Raw genomic sequence first — 20,338 nt, forward strand, 5'->3', positions numbered from 1 at the left:
GGGAAGGGAGGGGAAGGGAGGGGAAGGAAGGGGAAGGGAAGGGAAAGGTGGGGAGAGATGGCAGGGAGAGGGAAAGAGAGATCCTGAGTGTCTGGGGAATTCAGTTTATATGTCATTCTTAGTTTCTATGAATTACAGTTTAAAGACTTTGTTTACCTGTTTTCCTTTGATGGTATGGGTATGCAGCATGAAAGTTGTGCTAGCAATCTCAACCTTAGTTCTATAGATTTCTCACAATTTGGCCACAGGGAAAAAATAGTTGGCTTAATTTTGTGTATGGTATGACTTAAAGACTCTGTTTTCCTGTTATGGTATGGGTAAATGGTTTATTAACCATCCCAGCAGGAATCTTCTTTTGTTCTGGCAGGCTTTGAATATAGCTTGGTTTAACATTTAGTTCTTATGTCTCTTCCCTACATCACAACCACAGTAATTTCCTAGAGGCGGGGACCAGACTGAAGCTGGGGCAATCACAATACCCCCACCTGGCCATAGTGATTGGCTCAAGAGTGGGCAAAAGTTCTTCCCTGGGATTTTCTCAGCTGGATCTGGGAGAAAGATCTTTCCTTTCTGATGGCAAAGCTAAGAAGATGTGAGCCCTGGGCCGCCAACGGCCAGATACCTCACATGTGGAAGATGCCAATCTGCAATATGAGAATGATGTCAACATGCAGAGAAAAACAGACAAGAAGACAAAAAGAGAATTTTGATGGTATTCAACTGTGGTTCCAGTCCCTAAAATATCAAAGCTGTTTTGGTTTTCTTCCTCAAATTTCGTGTAATGATCTCTTTAGTTTTGCGAGTTACTCAAGGTTCTTCAATAACACTCTTTTTCCTTAAGCAAGCTCAAGATAGGTTTCCAACATTTGCCACAGAAGAGTCTTGGTTAATGCAAGGATGACTTTAGGAACACCAAAGTGAGCGCTTGGCACTTCGTAGGTGACCTGAAAATGGTAAAGAGAGAAAAAAAGAAGGGAAGAAATGGAGGGAGGGGGAAGCTGGGTGGTGGCAGCAGCAAAGAAAGGACAGAGAAGAGGTACTGTGCAGTAAGCAGGAAATGACTAATCAGAGGTAGAGAATGAGTGAAAGATGCTGGCTCTCAGACATCAAGCTTAGGGGATCATGAGTATGGTCTTGGTCTGAACTGAAAGAGGACCATCAGGAGAAGCTAGTGTAGGGGGAGAAGACACTGTTTGTTTTTTACATATCGATGCTGTGAGAGAGTCCCTTCATTGTAGGGATAAACTCCCTCTTCTGTGCCCAGTCCTATTTTAACCACTCCAGTCAGACTCCCAAGCCATGTACCTGGAACATAGTTGGTGGGACTCAATGAATGTTAGTTAGCTGAACGAATCAAGAAGAATGGCCAGTCAAATCTGGACTCTTAGGAAATGGCAACAACTAGCGGAAAGGCAAACAAGCAAGTAAAGGATATAGAATTGATGTGTTCAAAAAAGTCAATCAACCTAATATCTTACATTATAACATATTTACATTTACAAAATCTTTACATTTTACAAACATCAGAGGAATATTTCAAGAAGGAAGTATTTGTCAGCTGTCAAATGTAAAAAGCGATAAATGATGAGAGAGAAAAGGCTGAATTTAGCAGTTAGGACATAACTCTGGGACCATAACTTAGAGATGAAAAGGCTGAGAAGCTATAGAATTAATAATGGAGTATTAAGAATTAATACCTCTGAGCACCTACTATGTGCCAGGTATTACATGAGTTGCTTGGTTAGAGAACTACTGTCCTGTGAGGTTTAGCTGTGAAAGGACAGGAACCTAAAATTAGCTACTGGCTACTGTAGAGTCAGGTGGGGTTTCTTAAGGATAAGGAAGGCCTAAGCATCATTTACAGGGTGAGAAGAAGGAACCTGGGAAATGAAAGAAAGGTAACAAAAGAAAAGCTCAGGAGATTATAACAAAGTGAAGGCATTAGATTTAGAAAAAGAGAAAGTTGAACAGGAGAAATGAAGAAGTACTAAATGGAGGCAAATATATAGGAGGTGAGTGGGCTGCAGAATGAGAGCACCCTGATCATGCCAGGCTGTCTGCTGAGAGGTTAAGGAAAAATGAGTTATTTAGAGTTGCGTGAGTGAACCCTGAGGTGAAATGAGTAACTTATTACCACCACGCACATGCTCAGCCAACTTTTAAACAGTGGCTATTCCAAATAAACTCATTAAATATCTGAAATTCTCACTCTTTTAATATTATATATCAAGGACTTAAATGCGCACATGGCTCACCAACCTTGTGACAGATTCTAGGATAGACTTGACTTTAGATAGTCCTTCTTTACCAAAATACACCACTGTGAGATGAATCCTCTTGTCCTGATGAATACATACATCCCTAACAGAATTGAAAAATAAAGTTCATTCAAGAAAATGAGGCTCTACTCATTCAGAAAGCAATCACATGAAGCTTTAACAAGAAATTGAACTAGGCATTACTAACTTAAAATAAAATCACATTAATTTTTTTTAAGTAAATATAAAAGTGGTAATATTGCTGCATTATTAAAGGCATCAGAACGAATAAATAATAACGTATGTATATGTCTAAATGAGTGCAATGCTCAGAGGGCCATGGAAGCAGTCTAACAATGTTGCCAAATTTCAAAATATTTTGGGAACTTTGGCTTTGGTGTTGCCTTCAGAAGCAAATTATAAGCTATTCAAGGAAATATGTCCAATCAGTTCAGAACCAAATAAATAAATATTCATGTTTTGATTCAAGAGTGATTTTGTCTTCAGACTGGCTAGTGCCAGAAATTATACAAATCATCAAGGAATAAATATTTGCCAGGAATGAGATTACTCACTGTAAAGAATAATGTAGCATCTGAAGGAAATTCCAAGAAAGGCAATAAAAATATGCTTTAGAAAATCAGATCCAAGCAAGCTGTTTCAAGCAGGCAAAACTCATTTGGAAGCTTGATTTTTAGATATTCTGTTATAGAAGAGTATTAACTAACTTTTAAATCCAACAATTTCAATTTGAGAATAAAGATGGGTTTCAAAGCATTAAAACTAGCATATTAAAGTATTTAAAACATGGCAACTGTTAAAATAAAAAAGGAAAACTTTCCTCAAATAGTTATTCTAATATGTAGTTAAGTCTTTAACACTTCAGCATTTTAAAATATCCAAATTTAATTATTTAAAAAATGGTTAGTCTCTGCTTGCCACAATGGACTTTCTCTCATTTTTTAGCTGAATGTTTATATTTCTAGAATTTATTTCAACTTTAAAATTCAATTTTTTCTCAAGGGACTTTTCTGAGGAGATAGCAATGTTCTATATCTTGATTAGGGAGGTGGATACATGAGTATACATTTTATCAAAAGTCATGAAATCTGTATCCCTACAATATGTGAATTTTACTGTATCTAAGTTATGCCTCAATAAAGTTATTTTTAAACATTCAATTTGCCCTAACATGAATTTGTACATAATTATAAAGGTAATCAAATTCAGTTTCTCATAGTTGTCACCCTCAATTTACTTCATAGTTCAAACTGTCAATAACACAATATACTATGCATGCTTTGAGAAAAAAGAGAATATCAAAAAAGGAAGTTCTCCGAGGCCTATAAAATTACCCTGTAATTCTAAGTATTCTACTCGATGAAGCTAAATTAAGTAAATCTGCATGAAGTGTGATTTTTTTCCAGGCGCACTTAGCCAAATCATTAAGCCCTGAGAGTTACCTGAAATTCTGCATAAACTGCACAAATGCTTCAGTTCTTTCAGCAAGTGGCACAATGATATTAATAATTGATCTACTAATGTCAATCATCTCGCTCTTCACTTTCATGAGAGGTCCAAAAGGGCGGAAGAGGGTCACATGTCTATATTCCATAAGGTCTGCTTTCTTAAAAAACAGTTCATACTGTGTGCCCTTATCTCTCTCGGTGCGATAATAACCTAAAGGAAAGAGTGACGGACAAAAGATGTCGCCATGTCAAAGTTTACAAATTCAATGTGAATACTAATTTTACTTAAAGATCAAAAGTATGAAACCAGATTTGTAGGGTTTTCATTTGTTTGTGAAAATATTTATCCCCACTGTATAGTCAGTAACAACTATTTCTTTAAAAGAAGTTTTAAAAAAAAGTTTGGTTAAATCCATAACATATGCTCCAAATGACAACTACTCCTATTCATATATGATTTTTTTAATAGTACAGCCTATTAGCACAGTAACCTTATGATGAAAATAAAGAACTTAGATCTAGCAATATTAAATTCTAGACCTGAGAGTCAAAACTTCTATTGCTCCATTCAGCTCAATAAAAATGTGTTATTCACTGGCGGTATAAAGAGGGCTACATGGTCCCAGTTGTGAGGTAAGATCAGTTTAGTGACAGAGGCAGAAAAATAAAGAAATAACAATATAGTGATACATATGTGTGTGCACACATAGACACACTGAATACAGTGAAGTCAGACAAAGAAAAATCAGTGTAGATTTAAATACGGTGATTTGAGGTGTCTTTGGGAGAAAAGAATGGAAGTCTTCTGGGCAAGTTGATTTTTAGTGTGACGCTCAGGAGAAAGTTTAGACTTACAGATATGTGAGTCACTGTCAATATCTGGGAATAAAATGGAGAACAAGATAGACCTGGTCCCACTTCTCCTGAGGCTTAAAGTCAAGCAGGAAGTACAAATCAGGAAATGGGCAATGCCATATGACAGGCACTGTGAGAGGGGGACACAGGGCAGAGGCTGCAAGAGCACAAAGGAAGCACTGCTATCTTAGACTTGTAGGTTGGAGACGACTTCCCAGAAGTGTCATCTAAGATGTCTGGAAAGAAGAATAGGAGTTGTTCAGTTGTTGTCAGTAATTACTTTTTTGGTGAGGGGAGTGGCACAGTGGAGGAAAAGTGAGGGACAAAATATGGTCCATGCAGAGAAAAAATCCTGTAAGTGACAGAATCCAAGGAGAGTTAAAAGCAAAAGTTGTAGAATACAAAACTGGCATTGGCTCCTTTCTTTTCAGGCAGATGTGAAGATATTTTACAAGTTACATAGTTATCTCGCTTCTTCTACAGCTTTTGATTCTGCCATAAGCTACAAACATAGAGTGAAAAGACAAAAAGCTGAGCATGAAGAAGAATTAAAAGAGCTTTGAGAGAAACAACCTATTAAAAATGGCAGAGAGTGACAGCAGAAAAAAGGTGGCTACTGGGAGAAGCCCATTGAAATGCCACAGAAAAGCATGATGCTCTCCCTGATGGCCTCCAAAGGCCTCAAACTGTTATATTACAATACAGCAAGTGATATCCATGATGATTCAGGGTCAAAAAAAAACCACATGAGGTATAATGTTAATAGAATCAAGCAAAAGAACTTTTAAGAAAGATTTCTATCTAAAATGGTTTTAAGCCTGCAATTAAATATCTGACAGAGGATATCAAGATGGAGATGGGTGGAGATCTATAATTATTCCTGTTTATATCAATCAACAAATATCTCGAATTTATAGCAGTATTCCTAAACTTTTGAGTTACGTCCCACCCATCCTGACGTATAAAAATCCCATGCCCTTTCTGCAGTTTGTATTAGGAAAATAGGTTCTTTACTTTTCCAAATTCCAAATATGCTTTTAAAACTATGTATGCTTCCTTGATGTTCTGACATGTGCTTTTCCTCCCTCTAAAATACAGAATTAACCTCTAATCTATGAAATTAGGTTCTTCTCTTCTTAATCAAATAGTTTTCAAATCTTGAGCCTTAGTTCATACATTTTTAAAAATATAAAAAAGGAACATCAAGACCAGGTAAGAGTGGAATGCAAAATGTACACATGTAAATACACAAACAGCCCTAAGAACCTTCAACTTGGGTATTATTCTTCTGTATAAACTTAGATTCATTCTATTTCCCAGATTCATTCTTATTCTCTACTTTATTACAATCACACTACAGTTTTCAAAAGGCCACTTCAAATTCTTGGTAGAATGAAACTGGTAAAAATTTAAATGTTTTAATATTGTGGAAAATGACTGACTTATATTACCAGCATACAACAAGGGCATATTGTCACACTAACATATGAACCAACAAATTTTTCGCATTACCTTCTATGAAGTCATTTTCATTAAATATCAGTTTTTCTCCAAGGGGACCATCCTCATCTTCCTGTTCATCATCTTCATCAGGATTATTAATGACCTCCAATCCAGCTTCAATAACTTCTACCAATTCATCTCGCTTGTCTTTTCTAACTGGCTTTTCCTCAGGATGGCGAGTGAGACCCATTTCCAACTGGAACACTTTCATTAAGGTAAAACTTTCAAAGGGAATGACCCCATACTCACTAGGTAGTTTGGCTCCTGTGCTAACTTCAGCTTTGTCAATTTGGGAATGAAGAAACTCTAAAAGATCACTAGGTGCTTGTTCTTTGTTGCCTTGATAGCCTATGCCATTAGCCCCTACGTTTTTTCTTTCTTGCAATGATCTCATCTTCTCACTCATTTCTTGTAATTCTTGTTTTAGTTGGGCAATTTGGCGCTTCAGACTGGTTGCCCTGGTTTGATAATGTTCTTCTTGCTCCTGCAATAGGGCTTGATAATATTCTCTACCATAATTTTCCCCAACGACCCCAGGAAGAGATGCATTTCCATCAGTCTGGGGGGCACATTCCAGAAGGTACAAAAATAATACCAAACTGCAGAGTAAAGCAAGACCCAACAACAGCCAATGAGTCCGGGTCTGAAGAATCAATCCTCTTCTAGGCATTCTTATCAATGTGGACTTGTGTAATGAGATAAGTTCTTTGTTTGTTCATACCTTTAGCAAAAGGTTATCAAAAATTAAAAACAAAACCAGGATTTCCATAAAAGGTACCAAAACAAATTCTGCTGTAGCTTAAAAAATTTCTTCCTTCACAGTCAAGACTACTTGCAGAAATGAGAAAGTACACATCTTCCTGTATTGTTACTGTGATATCCAGAAGAAATCTGATCTACAGAATCAGATAAAATTCCATTACATGGGTGGTGACCTTTCTGTAAGAAACAAATTAGAATCAATGAGAATTTTGTTTCCTTATGTACATCAAATTGTTGGCAGTGTAAACTTAGCTATGTGACCATTATATGTAGAGCAGCATGAGAGGCGCTAATAAAATTGAGAATATTCAGTAAATTCTTGGAAAAACTATTAAGAAAAAATCTTACAAAATACTAAAATATCACATGCAATATACTTTCTCCCCCACACATAATACTATTAAACCAGGTCTACATATCCATAATCTCTTGAATGAATCAAAGAAACATTAAAGTTCTATTTAGCATACTTTGTGTTACATAGACTCTACTGTATTCTAATTATTTAAAAATTCTACTGCTCATAGCTCTTTATTAACATAATATTTTGATTAATACATCATCTCCCACCTACTGCATATCACCATTTCGGAAATGAGTTTCTATAAATTGTTATATTAAGAATGGCTTACTAGAAAGATGTGTTCTTTCAGTTTATTCAATTCAAGCATTCTATTTCACTGATTTATATGGCTCAACTCGGTCACACTAAGAGCCTTACAATTAAGTGGAAGGAAAAATTATTTCAAAAGGTCAGACTTCTGGAAAACACATTAAGAGACATTTTTACATCCAAAGTCCTCCAATAGTTTATTTGAGCATTAGATCACATAATTCTTTTGGCCATATTTCACAGCAACAGATTTCCTACAAGCCTGGGAAGGTTTAGAGTCGACATAAAGAAAAACACAAACATTTTAATGTTTATTTGCAGGGTAAATAATTACAAACCTTTTATAAATTTACAAACATACATGGTTTCATACCACAGCTAGTTGTGTGAGCTCTTCCATGTTTCTTTCTGAACTAAGAATTCTCTTTTGTTTTCATTTAAAAATTTTCAATTACAATTGATGTTCGATTATTACTTTGTTAGTTTCAGTGTAAAGCAAATGGTTAGAAGTTTATATAATTTACAAAGTGATTCCCCTGAATAGTCTACTACCCACCTGGCACTATACATAGTTATTACAGTATTATTGACTATATTCCCTATGCTGCACTTTATATCCCCTTGACTATTTTGTAACTACCAATTTGTACTTCTTAGTCCCTTCACCATCCTCCCAATCTCCTTCCCATCCAGCAACCATCAGGTTCTCTATATCTATGAGTCTGTTCCTGTTTTGTTTTGTTCTTTAGAAAGCACATATGTGAAATCATATGAAATTTGTCTTTCTCTGTCTGACTTATTTCACTCAATGAAATACCCTACAGGCCCATCCACGTTGTTGCACATGGTTAAGATTTCACTCTTTTTTATGGCTCAGTGATATTCCATTGTATACATGTACCACATCTTCTTTATCCAACTGTCAACTGACAGGCACTTAGGCTGCTTCCATATCTTGGCTATTGTAAATAGTGTTGCAATAAACGTAGGGGTGCATACATCTTTTTAAATCAGTGTTAATAAATTTCTTCAGATAAATATCCAGAAGTGGAATTGCTGGGACATATGGTAGTTCTATTTTTAATCTTTTGAGGAACCTCCATACTGTTTTCCATAGTGGCTGCACCAATTTGAAATCCCACCAACAGCACACAAGGGTTCCTTTTTCTCCACATCCTTGCTGACCCTTGTTGTTTGTTGACTTACTATGATAGCCATTTTGACAGACAGGTGTGAATATATCTATCTCACTGTGGTTTTAATTTGCATTTATCTGATGATTAGTGACATTGAACATTTCTTCGTATGTCTATTGGCCATCTGTATGTCCCTTTGAAGAAATGTCTATTTAGGTCCTCTGCCCACTTTTTAATTGGATTGTTAGGTTTTATTTTTGGTGTGAAGCTGCATGAGTCCTATATAAATTTTGGATATTAAGTCCCTATCAGATGTATCATTGGTGAATATCTTCTCCTATTCACTAGGTTGTCTTTTCATTTTGTTGATGGTTTCCTTTGCTGTGCAAAAACTTTTTAGTTTGATGTAGTCTCATCTCGTTATCTCTTCTTTTGTTTTCCTTGCCCAAGGAGATATAGCAGAAAAAATATATATATTTGAGAGCAATGTCAGAGAGTTTACTGCCTATGTTTTCTTCTGGGAGTTTTGTGGTTTTAGGAATTACATTATAGTCTTTAATCCATTTTGAGTTTATTCTTGTATATGGTGTAAGAAGGTGGTCTAATTTCATTTCTTTGCTTGTATTTGTACAGTTTTCCCAACACCATTTACTGAATAGGTTGCCTTTACCCCACTGTATATTCTTTCCTATTTTTAATAATCTGTCATAGATTAATTGACTGTATAGGTGTGGGTTTTTTTCTGGGCTATTTTGTTCCACTGATCTATGTGTCTGTTTTTATGTGAGTTTCATGGTGTTTTGATTACTATAGCCTTGCAATATACTTTGATATCAGGTAGTATGATACCTCCAACTTGTTCCTCATTCTTAAGATTGTTGTGGCTATTTGGAATCTTTTGTGGTTCCATATAAATTTTAGGATTATTTGTTCTAGTTCTGTAAAAGATGTCACTGGTATTTTTTTTCAGTGTATATTCTCCTCCCCCCCACCCCCGGTTTTGTTGAAATATAATAGACAATTAGTTGCTTGTATTTACATTGTACAATTCAATGAGGTTTTTTTTCAATTATAGTTGGCACAAATACACCAGTTTCAGTTGTACAGCATAGTGATCAGAGATCCACATAACTCATGAAGCGATCACCCTACTAAATCTAGCACCCTTCTTCCCTCTTACATATTACATGTTATTAACCATGCTAAACTTTACATTTCTGTCTATTCTGCAACTATCCAATTGTGCCTCTTAATCCCTTTGCTATTTTTGTCGTCCACCCCAACCCCCCTCCCATCTAGTAGCCCTCAAAATATTCTCTATATCTGAGTTTGTTTTTGTTTTTTTCTTGTTGTTCTTTAGATTCCACATGTACATAAAATCATGTGATATTTATCTTTCTCTATCTGACTAATTTCATTTAGCACAATACTCTCTATGTCTATCAAGGCAGTATCTTTTTCCATCCCCTTCCTTTTAGTCTCTGTGTGTCTTTAATCTCAAGTGAGTCTCTTACAGGCAACACATGTAGGGGTCTTATTTTTGTGTCCATTCAGCCACCCTATCTTTTGGTTGGAACACTTAATTCTTTTCCATTTGAGGTACCTGTTGATAGGAATGTAGTTATTACCATTCCCTATTCATGTTTTTGATAAATGTTTTTTCTTCTTACAGAAGTCCCTCCAACATTTCCTGCAATATCGGCTTATACAGTCATGAAATTCCTTTTGCTTATTTTTGTCTGGAAAGTTCTTTATCTGTCCTTTGATTTTAAATGATAGCTTTGTTGGATAAAGTATTCTTGGTTGTAGATCATGCATTTTCATCACTTTGAGTATTTTGTGCCAAGCCCTTCTGACCTGCAAAGTTTCTTCTGAGAAATCAGCTGCCAGTATTACGGGTGCTCCCTTGTAGGTAACTAACTGCTTTTCTCTTGCTACTGTTAAGATTCTCTTTGTATTTAACCTTTAGCATTTTAATAATGTGTCTTGGTGTGGGCCTCCTTGGGACTCTCTAAGCTTTCTGGGGTTGTATGTCTATCTTTCACTAGGGTAGGGAAGTTTTCCATCATTATTTCTTCAAATAGCTCTTCAATGTCTTGTTTTCCTGCTGGTAGCCCTATAACACAGATATTTTTACATTTAATAGTGTCCCATAGAGTCCTTAAATTATTATTATAGCCTTGGCTTCTTTTTTCTTGTCATTCTGATTGAGTGTCCGTGGCTTCTCCATCTTCCATGTAGTTAGCTCAATCCTCTTCTTCGCTCTGCTTACTCCATTTAATATGCTTTTCATCTCAGATTATGTGTTCTTCATTTCCGACTGGTTCCCCTTTATAATTTCCATTTCCATTTTTTTTTATCTCTTTGTTAAAGTTCTCACTGAATTCATCTACACTTCCCCTAAGTTCACTGAGCATCTTTATAACTAGTATTTTGAACTCTGCATCTGTTCGATTGCTCAACTCCATTATTCCTGGATCTCTGTTCTGCTCTCTCATATGGTTTCTGCTTGTCTTCCCATTTTGGCTACCTTTCTCTGTTTCTATGTACTAAGCAAAGTTCCTAAGTCTCCTGGTCTTATTAGTGCAGCTTTGTGAAGTAGGTGTCCAGTGACACAGGCCTGAGAGGGGTTCAGCTCTAGGCCAAATTTAGCCACAGCCTGTGACTCTCCAGGACCACGTGTTAAGATTCAGCAAGCAATCCACAGATGCTGTGCTTATAGTTGCCTCAAGAAGCCATGCCAGAAACTGAGGTCAGCTGCCACCAGTGTTAAGTCTTGGCGCTGCTCAGCAAGGAGCAACTAACTGACTAGCCAATGATACACCTGGATGTGGCTTGGGTGGGGCTGCGAGTTGGGGGAGGTGGAGTTTCAGGGGCTCCTCTGGGCAGAGCAACCTCTGTTATCCTGTTTGATGATGTCTGAGCTAGGGCAGTGCTGAGTCTGCACACTGGGAGCGGGGAGGGCTCAACAGAGGAACAATGGATACCACCGGCACTTCCGTACAGAGTGAGCCTCACCTCTGGCCCTCACTCCGACAACTCAGTGTCCCCTTGTAAGTCCCTGGTGCCCCGAAGCAGCCAACCAGTCAGTGCTGGTGCTCGGAGTGAGCAGGTCGATCACCACGAAAATCCACTTGAGGATGCAGCCCCTTTAAGAGGTGTCTGCAGCTGCTGCTGCCGCAGCCTCTATCTCACTCAGCTGCTCCAACCAAGCAGCCTCATGTCTTCACCCACTCCTACCTTCTACCACCCAGGTTGATTAATTATTTCTCTCCCTAGTTGTAGTGCTTCTGTTCCTCGAGATCCCAGGTGACTTTCCTTGCTGTTTGCTCCTTGTTTCTGTCTCAACTTTGATTTGGTAGCAAGAAGGATGAACAGAGCCTCTATCATCTACACCATTTTTTCCTCCACACTTGTCACTGGTATTTTGATAGAGATTGAACTGAATCTATAAGACTGCTTTGGGTAGTATGGACATTTTAACAATATTAATTCTTCCTATCCATGAGCATGATATATGCTTCCATCTACTTATATCTTCTTCAATAATATAATTTTCTGAGTACACATATTTTTACCTTCTTGGTTAAATTTATTCATAGGTATTTTATTATTTTCTTTGATGCAAATGTAATTGGGATTGTTTTCTCTCTTTGATAGTTCATTATTAATGTATAAAAATGCAACCAACTTCTGAATATTAATTTTGTAATCTGCTACTTTACTGAATTCATTGATCAGTTCTGGCAGTTTTTTGGTGGAATCTTTAGGGTTCTCTCTATATAGTATCATGTCATCTGCAAATAATGAGAGTTTTACTTTTTCCTTTCCAATTTGGATGCCTTTTGTTTTTCCTGTCTGATTGCTGTAGCTAGGACTTCCAATACTATGTTGAATAAAAGTGGTGAAAGTAGACATCCTTTTCTTGTTCCCAAGCTTAAGGAAAATGCTTTTCGTTTTTCACTTTTGAGTATGACGTTAGCTGTGGGTTTGTCGTATATGGGCATTATGTTGAGGTATATTCCATTTCCACTTTGCTGAAAGTTTTATCATAAATGGATGCTGGATTTTGTCACTTTTTCATCTATTGATATGATCATATGATTTTTATCTTTCAATTTCTTAGCATGGTGTATCACTTTAACTGATTTGAGGATACTGAACCAATCTTTCAACCTAGGAATAAATCCAACTTGATCATGGTGTATGATATTTTTAATGTCTTGCTGAATTCGGTTTGCCAATATTTTGTTGAGAATTTTTGCATCTATGTTCATTGGGGATAGTGGCCTATAATTGTCTTTTTTTTTTTTTTTAATGTCTTTGAATCAGGGTAATTGTAGCCTTGTAAAACGAGATTGGGAGCCTTCCAACTTCTTGAATTTGTTTGAATCTAATCTAAGGATTCTTAACAACATAAATCTCTATTTATGGTTAAACTTAGCATAGAGGAGGGAGGGGAGACCTCTGCCACAGAGAGAACTTCCATTTTAATGAAGTATTTGTCAAGAAGGATATGTAGGCTTTTAACAGTTAGTTTCTACCAGTGCAGCAGAACCTATGGAGTAAGATCACCAAGGAACATTAATCCTAGTAATTTTCTTACTGATTAGGAAAGCTTGGATGCCTTCTGTGAAAAATGCTGCACTGTGTATTTTTTGTGGCACACAGCCATATGAAATGTAGGACAGATTCAAACTTCTTATGGGCAGTAGACCACAAACAATGGACTTCACTAGCCTTAGCCATTTATTAATTTTGTTAACCAAATGATAACCAAGTATTTTGAAAAATTTAATTCACCACTGAAATAGCAGTATATGTCACATATAGTACTTAGTTTTGCGCTACAATTAAACACACACACACACACATATTTATGAGATTGCCACATAAAATGTATAAGTGGGCTGAGTTTTATTATGACAGCATCTGTTTTACTGATTATAAATTTTGTTTTATTGTAAGTGATGTAGAAAAAATATAGGAAAAAATTTCAATATTAAGAAACTAATTAAAAATATAAGGATGCAAAGCTAATATTATTTTCAGGACTTTACCATGCCTCGAACCCTAATTCTTAGCATAAGAAACCACTCAAATTTCATGATTTTAAGAATAAAACTCAGAGGTGTCTCTTTTAAATATTTATAAGTTATTACTGGCCCATTTATTAGGGAAAAGACTAAGACTAAAACTGAATACGTGGAAACATAATTTTGTATAAATTAACAAAATTAAACATATTTAACAATATTAAATTCAAACTGTTTTGAAGTGAAACTTGATAACAGAACAGTATGTAATCTAAGCACCCTTACCTTTTATTATATGATACTTCAAAATTTTTTCTTTATATAGACAATATATTTTAAACTGTGAGATATGACCCATTAATGGGTCACCACCAAAGTTGCTGTCATTCTCTGTAATGTGTTTGTATCATAAATAAGGTTTATTCATAGTACAGACTTAATCCCAAGCAACCTTCTATGCATAAACTGCAAATAGATAACTGTCCTGAGGAAAGAACGAGATATACTGTGGACATGAAAAAATAAGCTGTTAAAGATATGAAATACAAAATCAAGGATCTCAGAGTTGGAAAAAAAACCTAGAAGCCATCAATTCTGATTCTCTAAAACAGACAAAAGAAACTTTCTCTTATAGCCAAGATGGAGTAACTAGGACCATATTTACTCTTACACTTGAAACAACCAATGTCTTGGTTTTCAAGACATTGAATATTAGGTAATAAAGGACAATGATCTATGGAGAAACAAGAAACAAACAATTGCCCAGCTTACTGCCTTAGTTTCCAGGCCATAGCACAGGGAGCAGAACCTAAATAGCCTAGCAGACTCTCTAAATTGATGAAATGGAGTAGTCTGAGAAATCCAAAGCACCTACGTCCAAAGGATACAAACCCAGAGGCGAGAGCTGCAGAGAGAGAGAACTCCAGAGCTCTGAAGAGGATACTCTTTGGGTATTCAGCAGAACATTGATCAGTGCAGGCATATGAAGAAACTAAGGCTGAAGAAAGAACCACACAAAAAATTAGAGGACACAGAACTCAGAACTCACACGAGGACAGGAATAGTGCAAGTTCCTGCCAGACAGACTGGAAAACCATAAAATTCATAGAGCAATGGGTAGAGTAAGGTCTTGCCTCAGTAGAAAATAATTAGCTCTAGACTGAATATGGCTCTGGTCCTGCCTAAATCTTAAAAGCAAACCTGAAAGAATCAAATTGTTTTCAAGTAACTCCATAACTACTTATAGAAATATAAAAATATCCAGCATCCAGCAAAATGAAATTCACAATGTCTGGCATCCAAACAAAAATTATCAGGCATACAAAGAAAAATAAATATACAATCCATAAGAAGAAAAATTAATGATCAAAATCGACCTTGAGTTGACTTATATATTGGAATTCACAGAAAAGGACAGTAAAACAATTATTATAGCTGTATTTAAAATGATGTTCATGTTCAAAAAACAGTAAGTGGAAACATGGATGGCATAAAAAAGATCCAAACTGAATTTCAGAAGATGAGAACTTCAATGTCTGAGATGAAAAATACAGTGGATGCAATGAACAGATTAGATACATCAGAACAAAATATTAATGAATTAAAGACGTAGCAATAGAAATTATACAAAATGTAAAAAGCAAAAAAAAAAAATGGAAAACATAAACAGAATACCCAATAAACTGTGTGACAACTTCAAACAGCCTAACAGATATGTAATTAGTACCAAAGAAGGGGAAGAGGGTTAGGAGAAACATTCAAAGAAATAAGGCTAAAAACTGATGAAAATTATCAACACATAGATCCAATAAGCTCAATGAATCATAAATACAACAGTCATAAAGAAAACTAAAGCAAGGTGCATGATAATCTACTGCTCGAATTCTATGACAAAAAGAAAATCAAAAGTGGCCAGAGGAAAAGCACACATCACATACAAGAAATAAGACAGTGCTGCAATATCTTTAAGAACTGAAAAGTAAAATATGCCAACTTAGAATTATATGCTCAGAAAAAGTATCCTTCAGGAGCAAAGGTAAAATACTCTTTCAGACATTAAAAAGCTAAAAGAATTCATCACCATCAGACCTGCACAAGTTCTTCAGGCAGAAGGAAAATGGTATCGGATGGAAATATGGATCTACACAAAGCAATGAGGAATCCCAGTAATGAAAATTATAATATTTTTGTTATTTAAATCCTTTAAAATATAACTGAATAAAATGGAAAAATTCCTAGAAAGACACAAATTACTAAAACTGATCAAGAAGAAATAGTAAATACGAACAGACCTATAATGAGATTAAATTAGTAATAAAAACACTACCTACAAAGAAAAATCCAGGCCCAGATGATTTCATTAGTGAATTTTACCAAGCATGTAAGAATATCAATTCTTCACAAACACTTCTAAAAAACAGAAGAGGGAACACTTCCCAACTCATTCTATGAGGCCAGTATTATTCTGATGCCAAAACCAAATATAGACATCAAAAGAAAACTACAGATCAATATTACTTATGAAGAGACACACAAAAGTCCTCAACAAAATATTAGCATACTGAATATGTAAAACACATACAAAGAATCATACACTACGACCAAGTGAGATTTATCCCTGATGCAAGGTTGGCTAACCATTTGAAAATCAATTAATGCAACACGCCATATCAATAGAATAAAGGACAAAACCCAGATGATCATGTCAATAGACGTAAAAAAAGCATTTGACAAAATCCGACACCCCTTCCTGATAAAACCACTCAACAAACCAGGATTAGAAGGGGACTTTAGAAGGAGACTTCCTCAACATGATAAAAGGCCTATACAAAAAACTCACAGTTAACTTTATATTTAATGGTGAAAGATCAGGAATAAAACAAGGATGCTGCTCTTGCCACTTCTATTTAACATTGTACCAGAGGTTTTAGCCAGGCAAGAAAATTAGGCAAGAAAATAAAAAACATCTGGATTGGAAAGGAAGAAGTAAAACAATCTCTATTTGCAGATGATATAATCATGTGTACAGACAATCCCAGGAAGTCATTAAAAATCTATTATAACTAAAAAAATGAGTTCAGCCAGGTTACAGGATATAAGATCAATATACAAAAATCACTGTATTCTATATACCAGCAATGAACAATCTGAAAATGAAATTAAGAAAATTCCATTTACACCAAAAAGAATAAAATGCTTAGCAATTTTTGCAAAAGCAGTGCAAGATTTGCATTCTGAAAAATACGAAACACTGTTGAAAGAAATGAAAGATTTAAATAAATGAAAAGACACTTATCTATGCTCATGAATCGGAAGACTTAATATTATTAAGATGGCAACACTTAAATTGATCTACAGATTCAATACAATCATCCTCAGAATCCTGATTTCTTTACAGAAATTCAAAGCTGATACTAAAATTCGTACAGAAATTCAAAGAACCCAGAAGAACTAAAACAGTCTTGAGAAAGAACACATTTGGAGGACTCATACTTCCTCATTTCAAAATTTACTTCAAAGCTACAGTGATCAAGGTACTATCATAAGAATAGATATAGAGATCAATGGGACAGAATTTAGAGTCCAGTAATAAACCTTTATATTAAGTTAACTGATTTTTTAGAAGGGTGGAAGGTCATTCAATGAAGAAAAAATGTCTTTTCATAAATGATGCGGGGATGATATAGTCACATGTAAATGAATGAAACGGGACCCCACCTCACTTCATATTCAAAAATTAAGTCAAAATGACCAAACTGACTGAAACTGACTAAAGATCTAAATATAAGAGAAAATTGTAAAATTCACAGAACAAAACATAAGTGTAAATCTTGGTGTCCTTGAATTAGGCAATTGTTTCTTATATGTGACACCAAAAGACCAAAGACAAAATAAATAAATTGGACTCATTAATAAGAAAGACTTTTGTGCTGCAAAAGGTATCAAGTGAAAAGACAACCCCAAAAATGGGAGAAAGTATTTCTAAGGCATATTTCTAATAGTAGTCTGTGTACAGAATATATAAAAAGTGACTGTAAATTAATATTAAAAAAAAACACAATGGGCAAAAAATCTGAATAGATATTTCTCTAAGGAAATATAAGAATAGCCTATATACACATGAAAAGATGCTCAACATCACTAGCAAACAGGGAAATGCAAATCAAAACATAATGAGATAAGACTCAACATCCATTAAGATGTAATTAAAAAATGAATCAAAGATCTAAACATAAAACCTAAAACTATTAAACCAAAGCATAGGAGAAAAATCTTTGTGACTTTAAGTTAGGCAAAGATTTCTTTGATATGATACTAACAGCATAACAGATAAACTAGACTTCATCAAAATTGGTAACTTGTGCTCTCTGAAAGACACTTTTTCAAAACAGACCGATCAGCAGTACGGAAACTGAAACAATCATCAAAAATCTACTAAAAAGTAAAAGTCTAGGACCAGATGGCTTCACCGGTGGATTCTACTAAACATTCAAAGACGATTTAATACCTATTCTCTTCAAACTCTTCCAAAAAATTGAAGAGGAGGCAATACTTCCCTACTCATTTTATGAGGATAATATCACTCTGATATCAAAACCCGGTAAAGATAACACAAAAAAAGAAAACTACAGACCAATATCTCTCATGAACACAGATGCAAAAATCCTAAATAAGATACTAGTGAACTGAATACAGCAACATATTAAAAAGATTATACACCATGTTCAAGTGAGCTTCATCTAAGAGGCACAGAGATGGTTCAACATAAGCAAATCAATTAATGTGAGGCACCACATAAACAAATTAAAAAATAAGAATCATATGATCATATCAATAATGCAGAAAAAGCCTTTGACAAGACACAGCACCCATTTATGATCAAAATACTTAACGAAATCGGTATAGAAGGAAAGTATCTTATAAATAAAGGCCATATATGACAAACCCTCAGCCAACATTATACTTAATGGTGAAAAACTAAAAACTCTCCCTCTAAGATCAGGAATAAAACAAGCCTGTCCACTATCACCACTGTTATTCAATATAATATCGGAGGTCCTAGTGAGTGCAATCAGACATGAGAAAGATAAAAACAGCATCCAAATAGGAAACAAAGAAGTCAAATGGTCACTATTTGCGGATGGCATGGTTCTCTATGTAGAAAACCCTAAAGACTCCACAAGAACACTACTAGAAACAAGCAAATACAGTAAAGTTACTGGATACAAAATCAATGTTGAAAACTCCATAGCGTTTCTATACTCTAATAATGAAGTGTCAGAAAAAGAAGTGGAAAAAATAATTCCTTTTGCAATTGCAACAAAAAGAATAAATGAATCTAACAAAACATGTGAAAGACTTATATAGTTAAAAGTATAAGACCCTAATAAAAGAAATCGAAGAAGATACAAAGAAATGGAAAGATATTCTGTGTTCTTGGATTGGAAGACTCAACATAGTTAAAATGACCTTATTACTTAAAGCATTACACAGATTTACTGCAATCCCCATCAAAATCCCATCAGCATTTTGTAAAGAAATAGAACAAAAAATCATCAGATTTATATGGAAGCACAAAAGACTCCGAACTGCCAAAGCCATCCTGAGAGAAAAGAACGAGGCTGGAGGCATCACGCTGCCCGACTTCAAATTATACTACAAAGCGAAAGCAATCAAAATGGCATGGTATTGGCAGAAGAACAGACACACGAACCAGTGGAACAGAATCGAGAGTCCAAAAGTAAGCCCATGTTTATATGGGCAAATAATTTTCGACAGGGGGTGGCTCCATAGTGTAGTGGTTAGCACATCTGCTTTACATGCAGAAGGTCCTGGGTTCGCACACCAGGTGGAGCCACGGACCATAACCTGGGTGTGCGCCACGAGTGCATGGGAGGAGATGCCTCGCCTTCAGAGATCCAGTTCATAAGGGGAGATGGCAACATTCATAGGTCAGGGGTGGAAGTGGGGGGGGTGGGAATTAAAGAGGGGGAAAAGCCAATAGCATTCAGTGGAGAAAGGAAAGCCTCTTCAATAAATGGTGCTCAGAAAACTGGAAAGCAACATGCAAAAGAATGAAACTAGATTCTTGTCTATCACTACACACCAACATTAACTCAAAATGGATTAAGGACCTGAATATAAGGACCTGAATATAAACAATAAAATGCATAGAAGAAAATGTTGGAACTAAATTCAAGGACCTTGGACTTAAAGAGGATTTTATGAACTTGACCTCAAAGGCAAGTGAAGTAAAAGCAAAAATAAATGAATGGGACTACATCAAACTAAAATGCTTCTGCTCAGCAAGAGAAATTGTCAACAAGGTAAAGAGACAACCATCCAAATGGGAAAATATATTTACAAGGAACGCCTCCGATAAGGGCCTAATATCCAAAATATACAAGGAACTTATACAACTCAATAATGACAAAAAAAACAAATGATCCAATCAAAAAATGGGCAGAGGACCTGAACAGACACTTCTCCCTAAAGAACATACAAATGGCCGACAAATATAAAAAAATGCTCAACATTGCTAGTTATTAGAGAAATGCAAATCAAAACCACAATGAGATATCATCTCACACCTGTTAGAATACCTATAATCAACAGGACAAGTAATAACAAATGTTGGAGAGGATGTGGAGAATTAGGAACCCTCATACACTGCTGGTGGGACTGCAAATTGGTACAGCCACTATGG

The 20,338-nt window shown here is 35.5% G+C and overlaps 1 protein-coding gene across 4 annotated transcripts in view; it reads right to left on the minus strand.

The window, feature by feature from the left end:
• The window catches only part of CSGALNACT2 (chondroitin sulfate N-acetylgalactosaminyltransferase 2), a 44,322-nt gene that overhangs the window by 20,516 nt on the left and 3,468 nt on the right, over positions 1 to 20,338 (minus strand). For all 4 annotated transcript variants that reach the window (XM_011385319.2, XM_023526053.1, XM_023526054.1 and 1 more), the window contains 3 exons: positions 6,095 to 7,024; positions 3,722 to 3,938; positions 2,260 to 2,361 (listed from right to left, as the gene is read on the minus strand). In XM_011385319.2, the coding sequence (XP_011383621.1) occupies positions 2,260 to 2,361; positions 3,722 to 3,938; positions 6,095 to 6,755 (980 nt within the window). In that variant the 5' untranslated portion in view covers positions 6,756 to 7,024. The remainder of the gene's footprint in view (positions 1 to 2,259; positions 2,362 to 3,721; positions 3,939 to 6,094; positions 7,025 to 20,338) is intronic.

Source organism: Pteropus vampyrus, unplaced genomic scaffold (assembly GCF_000151845.1).
Source record: "Pteropus vampyrus isolate Shadow unplaced genomic scaffold, Pvam_2.0 Scaffold681, whole genome shotgun sequence".
In the NCBI taxonomy this organism is placed as follows: domain Eukaryota; kingdom Metazoa; phylum Chordata; class Mammalia; order Chiroptera; family Pteropodidae; genus Pteropus; species Pteropus vampyrus.